Here is a 10,099-nt window from a genome sequence, read left to right as displayed (position 1 = left end):
TTATGACAACTGTTCAAATGAGTAATATTAGTTGTTTGATTTTGATTTGTAATTTATAAGCAATTAATGATACATTTTCCAGGTATGAATTACACAAGAAGAGACCTTTTTCAATGGCAACGTGATATTAAAAATGAAAATGAAAAAGATTATTTTAAGATTAAAGAGTTTTTCTTCATTTCCAAGAAATTACCCTGAATGAAGGCTATGTAAAATGTGTAGAGAAATATTAAGCTTGTGTCCAGTTAAAGATGGTTTTTCAAATCAAAATATACAAATATAATACAATCTCAGGTGTCTAACGAATGCACAAACTCACAGTGAAATCTATAACATAAAATCCTTACAATTTTTCATGGTATTTATTTATCAGACTTCAGGAAAGACACTTGATGAGAACTGAACAGATGGCTTCTCCGGAGAGCCGTGGACTGCATTGGGTCACCTTGAGAAGTTATGTCAGCGACAATGCAAATCAATGTCAAATTAGAGTGGAAAGGACACTTACTGCTCAGTGTTCAGGGTCGGGTCAGCAAAAGCAGCTTGGGCGAATTTAGCCTTCATATTTATTTTGGGGGAATTTAATATGGTAAGTCAAACACAAAAAGACTGGAAACTAAATCTTGTTTTACTGCGGAGTTGTGCACGGTCATGAAAACCCCTTAAGGGAAGCAAAAGGACAAACAGTTTGGTTTTTAAATGTAAACCCCTACAGTATTTTTCACCTTAGATGAACTAAAAAAAATCTCATCCCATCCAGTCATACAAGAAGTTCTTAACCATTTACACCCGCGTGCCTTTAAAAAGCTTGCAACTCTCTCAACATCACAACACAATTGTATAATGACTGGCAGAGCAAATGATTCACATCAGCCTTATTAATATTGGTATAAGTGTTCCTTATTATTTTATTGATGATGATGATAATGCCAGACCATGGGTTGCAAGGCATTTGGAATATTATTTGCATTTGTGTAAAAGGCAGTAACCTGTGGATTTTTGTTTTACAACAATGTGCTTCTTACAATTTAAAAAGTGTAAGTTGACTTAACTTAAAAAAAATTGAGGAAACCCGTTTCCTTAAAATTATTTAGTACATAATAATTAAAAAAAAAAAAAATAAAAAAAAAAGTTAAGTGAACTTGATAATTCAATTAACTTATTTTTTTTTAATTATCATTTACTTAAAAATTTTAAGGCAACGGGTTTCCTCAATTTTTTTAAGTTAAGTCAACTTATCACTTTTTACAGTGTATGGACATGTCTGCAATTATTGCAGATTGGCTTTGAGTTCAATATTTGCATTTAAAGTACAGTTTAAAGTGATTTGAGAACTATCTGTTAAGATTTATAAATACATTTGATTATATTTAAGCATATATGTTTCATTCTACACATTTATATTCCATACACTATACTGTTCAAAGATTTAATGTTTTTGAAAGAAGCATCTTATATGCTCACAAAGGTTGCATTGATTTGATCAAAAATACAGTATAAACAGTGATATATTACAATTTTTAAATAAATGTCATTGCTCTAGTCTTCAGAGTCACATGATCCTTCAGAAACCATTCTAATATGCTGAATTGGTTTCTTATTATCAATGTTGGAAAACATTTATGCTGCTTAATATTTTTCAGGACTGTTTGATGATTAAAAACTGTCACTTTTGATCAATTTAATGCGTCCTTGACTCCTTGATGAATACAAGTATTAACTTCTTAAAAAAAAAGATTCCTACTGAACTTAAACTTTTGAATGGTTATGTACATTATTCCCATTTGAACTCAATTTTTAAACACTGCTGTAAGTAACACAATTGACTTAATTAATAGTTTTCTTCATTATGCAAGACCAAACAGGTGCTAATTTTCCCCAATCACTCTGATAAACATGTATCACTCTTAAAGTTGCATGTTGTGGGTTTACACCTTTTATTTGCAATCACACAGAAATATACTAGGGAGGTAGTTTGTTTGCAGATGTAAAACAGGCTTGTCTGACTGACCTTGTTGCCCTCTGTGTGAGTGTATGTGTGAAATCACATCTATTGATCAGCCTAATGCAGGAGGAAGAGCCGGCGGCAAGGTGATCAATGCGCTCTTAATTAACCCCTGTGAGAAAGCGTGTGTGTCTGTTAGGAAGGGTGCTAAACTTTGGTCAGGGGTGTATAAATACACCCATCCCAACTACAACTTGTGACATTCATGCACTCTTACTTACAAGCTGCACTACATGACATGCAAACACATAGAGCAATATTATAACAGAAAACACTTTCCAGCTAAATTTACTTAGAAGCATTGGAGATGTGAAAGATTTCAGGCTGGAGTCTCAAAACTGTGAGTATTTTGTGTGAGTCTGTGTGTGCCAGTGCTAAAACTCTGCATGTTTATGCATATGAAAATGTTTATGAAAATGTTCACCTTCCTTACATCTGAATTTTAGTTTAGTTTATTCTTTAGAACCACTTAAGTTAACCCTATGTGTATGTTGGCCAGGTAAAATATCGTAATATTGCTGAAATTAACATACTAAATAATGGAAATGTAAAAAGTGCTAGGTTTAGGGGTAGGGTTTGCAGAAAGCATAATTAGCTTTGTGTAAATATTGCCATTTTGCACTTTATTCCGTCTCATTTTTCTAACTTAATTTCCGTTTCAAAACATCTGTGTTCTCTTTCAGACGCTGAGATGATGGCGAGGTTCTGACAGGTCAGGGACTGTGTGATATGTTTGATATTCGGTTGCTTTCCTTATATCACGTCAACTAAATATCAGACATATTCCTACAGACTTTGGCACAAATCTTCACATTCGTGGCCTCTCTTCATTCGCCATCTGGGTTTATCAAAGATTTTGTTATATATTGCTTTCTTGATTGTTCATTGAACACGTTTATAGCATTTGAGCAACATAAAAACATACATAGTAAGGCATGCAATAACAGATTCATTTATGTTTTTCCATGTCTTTGCATGCTGATGGTAAAACTTTCTGTTCTGCTAAGTTTTTTTGATTCTGAATTAGAAATTTGCAACTGTGCTGGCTTAATTGTTCAGGTATCATACAGTTTAGGTTTTCACAAGAGCCATTTTTAGGTTCCCAAACGAACCATTCTGTGAACAGTTATTAAAAGCAATTATTTTTCACCTACCAGGAAATTGACTAACAGGCTGTCAGTTAAATAGGCTTGGTCTAATTTAACAATACTCTAGGCATCCACAGTATAACAGGAGCATTATGTACCTCATCAAACTTCACAATATAGTCTGACTCAGTTCAAGGGCGATGACTCTCTTTCAGACAATCTTTCTTTTGTTCTCAAATCATTTGAATCACTATTTGATTTGGTTTGTATATAGCATAGCCAGTAGCCTTTGTGTAATAATAATAAATAATAATAAATCTGTGTATGTGTGTGTGTGTGTGTGTGCGTTTTTGTGACAAATGAGGACATACATTTGTATAATGACATGGGTATGATATTACAAGGAGAAGGTGACTTTTCAGGACATTACCCCATGTCCCCACTTTTCAAAACACTTATAAATCACACAGAATGGAGTGTATTGAAAATCTGAAATAAGTTTCCTGTAAGGGGTAGGTTTAGGTGTAGGGTTGGTGTAGGGCAATAGCACATACAGTTTGTACAGTATAAAAACCATTACGCCTATGGGATGTCCCCACTTTTCACAAAAACAAACATACTCAAAGATTTTACTCAAGTGAAAGTACAAGTATCTGGCCAAAAACATACTCGAGTAAAAGTAAAAATGTACAACTTTAAATTGTACTCAAGTATTAAAAAAGTAGAAGTACTTTCTTTTCTGACAGACGTTCAGAAGTTTGGTTAAAGGGAGAAAACAAAACAAATTGCAACGGCAACGGAGTTTTAGAAAAAAAAGAAATCACGTGTATGGGACATCCAAAAATGACACTTCAAAAACTACACAAAGTGAATATGACAGTAACGCATGCAACCCCTGTTAATGAATCAGTGTTAAATACTAATATTTTAAGCTTGAACATCGTGTTCACTTTGTGTGGGTTCTGAAGTGGTTCTGTCCCTTTGCATTATCTGGACTAAAAATCTTTGTTCTGTGTTCATCTGAAGAAAGAAAGTCATAAACATCTGGGACGACATGAAGGTGAGTAAATGATGAGAGAATTTTCATTTTTGGGTGAACTATTCCTTTGAAGAGCAAGATGTGATGCAGAGGCTAGAAACATATTCCACACAGAATACTAGAATGTGTTGAATTAATGAGGAGAGTCATAGAATTAAAACATTGAAAGGCCACTTTTTTGTGTGTTGTCTATTCAACATCACTGTCTGACAGGATAATTAACTTTTAATTATTTATTTGCGGCTTTTAAAGTTTTTTTCTCAGAAAATATTGATAAATAACTATTTGTGACTAATTAATGAGCAAATCATCTAATTATTAAGATTAATGAATAAATAAATAAATTAAAAAATCATTGACAGTCCTGACTCATTGTGTCATATAATGATAAATACAACTTATCCACTACCTGGTGAGAACATCACTAAACATGAATTACAATTAATTTAACAAACAATGTTTATTTAAACAATTTTGGAGATGTTTAATTAATTAAAAAAACAAATTCCACAAAAATATTAATTGTATTTAAATTCTCATCTCTGATTTTATTTGCACTCAATCTTGTGCATTCAGCTAATATATTACACAGCTAATGGCTCTATCAAAACAGAACAAATAATGAATAAACATTTTTTGGGAAAATGCAACTTTGCTACCTCAATATGCTTCCTCGGATTTGATGGTGAACTTCTGAAGCCAGATATTTACCTGATGAAAGTCATAACTGAAGTAGAAATGTGTGTGCTTGATGCATGAAACAATGATCATTGGTTCACACATCAGGCACGCATGTTTGAGCTTCCGTTTACCATATTTAATGTGCATAAGATAAAATAAAAATGTAATATACTTTTCAAGATGAAATAAAATTGTAAGGAGTTAAAAAGTACTGTTTTTTTTCTTCAGAAATGTAATCAAGTAAAAGTACAAGTAGTCAGTTTAAATTGTACTTGAATAAAGTACAAATCCCCCAGAATAATAATTAAGTAAAGTAATGAAGTGAAATTACTCAAGTATTTTACACCTCTGTAAACGCGCGCGCGTGTGTGTGTGTGTGTGTGTGTGTGTGTGTGTGTGTGTGTGTGAAAGTAGTGATGCTCAATTTTAACCTTTAACTCATGACTCGGCAAGCAAAGTCTAATAACTCAAAAGCCTGTCCATATACGTTACATCAACTATTTTTATAAGGAAATTGCATATAATGTCATGCAATTTCAGTCTGAATAGTGAATATACATGACGCAGTACTGTATACGCCTGAAGCATTTGTTTGGTCATTGCTCTTTTTTTGGCATCATGAGATCGGTAAAGATTATTTAATCATTCTTTTCTTTGTCAGTTTTACTCCGCTGTCTGCACGTGCCCCCTCAGATTTTTGAGCCAAGTGAATTTTGAATGCAGCTTCCAAAAGACAAAGAATAGCTGATTAATATTTTCTATATTAATACAATCACACCGGCGTGATTAGAACATGCAGTGCTCATATCATCAGCTGCTAAATTCAAATCTGCGTTTGCTGGCGCTGAGCCAGAGGCAGACGCGTTTTACAGCACTGCGCTGATTATAACCAATCACACACGATTCTGTTGAGCTTATTAATGCAATGACCAATCAGAAGCGTTCAGATGAGTCATCGCTGAAATGCTGGTATTTTCTTCACTCGCTCTCTGACTGAATACCTCTTTCTGGCAAATTCTCTCGTCAGAAACAACAAAGTGCAAATGTGTTTACGAATCTGTAAGTAAAATATTCATTTCATAGTGTAAACCGCTTCAGTGATTTTAATGGGAGCTTCTGAGAGCGCTTGAACTCTAGACTGTCAGTTAAAATGTTCTTTGATAGTTAATGAAAAGGTTATTTGCTCTCTTTATAGCCTACAAGGAAAGTGTTATGATTAGTAGCTCAACTTCAATGTTTTTATTCACATTAACTTTCAATGTTAAATTCACATTAAATATAAAGTCAGTCATATTAAAAATATGTTATGGCTGGCACGACACCCATATCTGTTAATTAAGTAAACAGGTTTTTATGCATAGTTAATAGATTACATTATTAGGTTACTTTGACCATCTCCTATTATAGATCAACTAACATAATCTATAAAGGTGAGAATCAAGATATTTCATGATATAGTTCATGGGTTTGGGAATGTTTCAAATAAAAAGGGAAAAAATTCCCCCCAACTCGTGCCCCCCTCAGAAATAATGAGTGCATGACGCCCCTGATTAGGGTGATGCATTACACCCAATTACACAGTTAAAATGTCATAAAATCTTAATTTTGATATTTTGAATATATCGTAAAACATGTTTGTACACAACTACTAGCATAATATATTTACATCAGTAATTTTAAAATGTTCCCAAAATGTCTTTATTGTGTTTTCACTATTTTTGGGATTATGAAATTAAATTAAATTTTAACCTGGCATATACATAAATGCATACTCAATATAACCCTGAACACAAATGAAGTGGATGAGGTTGTCAGAAAAGGATCTATGTGTATTTGTTATTGATACACACAAAGCTCAATTTTATAATCTTGTTCTAATTCACTTCTCAAAAAATGAGTATAGCTTGAAGGGCCAAAAATAAGACATCAAGGATGTATTCATGCGATTCGCATTTTCACCACAATGTACACAGTAATTTATTAACACACAGATTAGTGTAATTGCATAATATCCATTTTGACACCGAGTAAATATTGTCATACCATTTTTAACAAGCTTGTTTTTTTTACACAATTTAACTTTCATTTTTTGATTTTACTTGTTTAACTAATTGAAAATGCCTTTACTCTTACACCTTTATTGGTGCAACCTCTAGTTTAATATTATCTGTGCATGAAAACACAAAAATAATATGCATTGTTTCTTGAAGCAACATAAATTTAATTAACTTCAATTAAAAGAAATAGCTCTCTGTATAAAGAGCATAACATCATATTTATCAATGTGTGTGTGTTACGGTCAAGAGGGTCAATTGCGCAGAAGTAGGCTACAGTATAAATATCAGAGATCATGGAGCATCATCACAATAAAACTCAAGAGACTCTTAAGGAAACCATAGGAGAACAAAACCACAGAAAACACCACTATACAAGACAAGATCCACAGGGAAAGGTAAAATCTTTATTTCCTTTTATGAAGTCATACATTTTCTTTTTACATAATCTGAATATGTCTTAATTTCGGGATCGGTTAGTTAGTCTGTTAGGGAAAAAATATAAAAATAAAGATATAAGATATATGAACGATCTAAAGCAATAACTACAGTAATAAATAATAATATGTTTTACCATATGCTATACTGTAAAATAATAATAAAACTGTAATACCAAAAAACAAGATTCAAAGGTAAAAAATATATTGTTTTTGCTGATGGTTTAATACAATGTTATCAATTCTCTATAAAATTTTAACAAAACATTTAGTAATCAAGTAAAAAAGTAACATTACTATATTTCGAGAGAGGTGAAAGAAACAGTCAGTATGAATGTATCATATGTGACCCTGGACCACAAAACCAGTCTTAAGTCGCTGGGGTATATTTGTAGCAATAGCCAAAAATACATTGCATGTGTCAAAATTATCCATTTTTATTTTATGCCTAAAATCATTAGGATATTAAGTAAAGATCATATTCCATGAAGATATTTAGTGAATTTCCTACCGTAAATATATCAAAACTTAATTTTTGATCAGTAATATGCATTGCTAAGAACTTTTTTGAGAAAACTATTTTGAGAAAATTTTGATATTGTCCTATCCTAACAAACCATACATCAATGGAAATCTTATTTATTCAGCTTTCAGATGACGTATAAATCTCAGTTTTGAAAAATTGACACTTATGACTGGTTTTGTGGTCCAGGGTCACATATATTCTTTTTGATTAACATCATACATGAATGCTGTGGAAATACTATGATGCTCAAAACAGTTAGAATTACAGCTCGTCAATGATGAAAACTGAAATCCACAAGATTTAAACAAAGCTTTGAAACCAAGTGCTGCACACAAACTTATTGTTCACTCCAAATCATGTGTAATAAAGAATAAATAATAACTGAAAAGCTGGATTTTTACAGATGGGTTCAGATGTCCCCACTGGTTATATATTGCTGATTGCAGCCTGTCTGCTGAACGCAGTTGCTCCAACTCTATCAGTGAACAGAGGTGGAGAGTGCACATTCAACACCAAAGGTACATCACCGCACTTAAAATAAACGGCCTTGCTTTATTTATGTGTGGCGCTAATGTGTAAATACATAAATCATAAGTCTCTGCGCTATTTTTAGGCACCTGTGAATATCAAGGACAGGTCTTCGGCATTGGTGAGAGCTGGATTACTAAAGACTGCTACCAGTGTGTGTGTATGGAGCCCTTCGGGGTGGGCTGCTGTGATCAGTAAGTCTGCACTCCTGCAGCTCCGAGCTGTTAGCATGTGTTGGAGCAAATCTACCCACTAACCTGCACATATTATTCAGTGTGTGTTTTCTCACCCTGACAGCAACTCCCTACCAGTAGATTATCCTGAGTGGTGTGAGGTCGTCAGAAAGCCCGACTCCTGCACCAGTGTGGCTGTGATGAGAGCCAATCACAAACTCCCTTGTCTTTATGGGAAGTGGGGCAAGATGCGACCTGAGACATGGAAGTCTGACAATGATTTATTGTTTTAAATTAAACGTTAAAAATCACTCATTTAGGCTTGCAATTGTATTTTTGGGGAATTAAAAAGCATCAACCGTTTTTACCATTCTGTTTCAGGGAATTAATGGTTCTCTGCATCAACAGATAACTCCTGTTTAGTGTTCAGATATGTTGACACTGATGTTGAAATATGTTGATGTTGAGAACCAATATAATGTCACAACAGCTTAATCTGTTTAATTAAGGCTGCTATACACCGAATTTATTTTGTGATATAATTCTCAGCCATTTCATTTCACTCTTAATAGAAAATGCCACTTTATAAAACTGCATATAATAACAATATCATTACCATCATCATTTCTTAATGTTCTCTAAATATAGATTAAATGCAGTTAAAAATACAGTTGCTCTAAATATACAGTAACTAGGACGGACCTATAATTACATTTAAGCAATTACAGTCAAATTAATGTGTGATTCCATAATTGTTAAATAATTAAACAATTGTCGATTTCACACTTGTATTGTTATTCTTTAGGCTGGTTTATTTTTTACTTATTTTCCATAGGATTGCCATCTTTGAAACAATTGTTAACAAATACGAGGGATGTCTAAATACAGTTTAAAACCTGTATTTGTTGTGACTTTACAATATTGCACATATATACATTAAGAAAACAAACATTTAAATTAAATATATAGAAAATTAAGAACATTTAAAATAAAAAAGCAAGTAAATTTCAAACAGATTTCCAATAAATTAAAGAAAAACGTAAAATTTGTGTTTGCAACAAGATGGGTAAAGGTTTTAGTTTGACAAATGCAGTTAGCACATTTTCCATGGGATTGCCATCTTTGAAAAAACTGTTACCAAATATGAGAAATGTCTAAATACACTTTAAAACCTGTATTTGTTGCGACTTTACGATATTACACATATATACATTAAAAACAAACATTTCAATTAAATATATATAGAAAATTAATAACATTTAAAATAAAATCAATTTCAAAAAGTCAAAAAGTCAATTTCAAGCAGATTTCCAATAAATTAAAGATTTTTATTTTTTTTTTGCAACAAAATGGGTAAAGGTTTTAGCTTGACAAATGCAGTTAGCACAAAAAAATATAAAATGAGAAAATGTCATGACAAAATATTGCATTTTTGGCATTAATTAATATAAAACAATTTAACTTTTTAATATAATGAATGTAATATAATTCAATAGATAATTTCAAAATTATGTCACTGCTGTTTTATCAATTTTAATTTTAATATTGATATGACAGTAACGCGCCAG

General features: G+C 32.3%; 1 protein-coding gene across 1 annotated transcript; it reads left to right on the top strand.

The window, feature by feature from the left end:
- Positions 1–5,771: 5,771 nt before the first annotated feature.
- Positions 5,772–8,824, top strand: LOC131522603 (prostate-associated microseminoprotein-like). The gene is made up of 5 exons (XM_058748225.1): positions 5,772–5,872; positions 7,118–7,265; positions 8,234–8,348; positions 8,444–8,552; positions 8,656–8,824. Exons 2-5 carry the CDS (start codon positions 7,164–7,166, stop codon positions 8,822–8,824), a joined length of 495 nt encoding a protein of 164 aa, XP_058604208.1. The 5' UTR covers positions 5,772–5,872; positions 7,118–7,163.
- The last annotated feature ends 1,275 nt before the right edge of the window (positions 8,825–10,099 follow it).

The sequence above is a fragment of the Onychostoma macrolepis genome, chromosome 16 (genome assembly GCF_012432095.1).
Source record: "Onychostoma macrolepis isolate SWU-2019 chromosome 16, ASM1243209v1, whole genome shotgun sequence".
NCBI lineage: Eukaryota > Metazoa > Chordata > Actinopteri > Cypriniformes > Cyprinidae > Onychostoma > Onychostoma macrolepis.
Note: the sequence above shows the minus strand (reverse complement) of the source record. Positions and strands in the feature narration are given on the sequence as shown.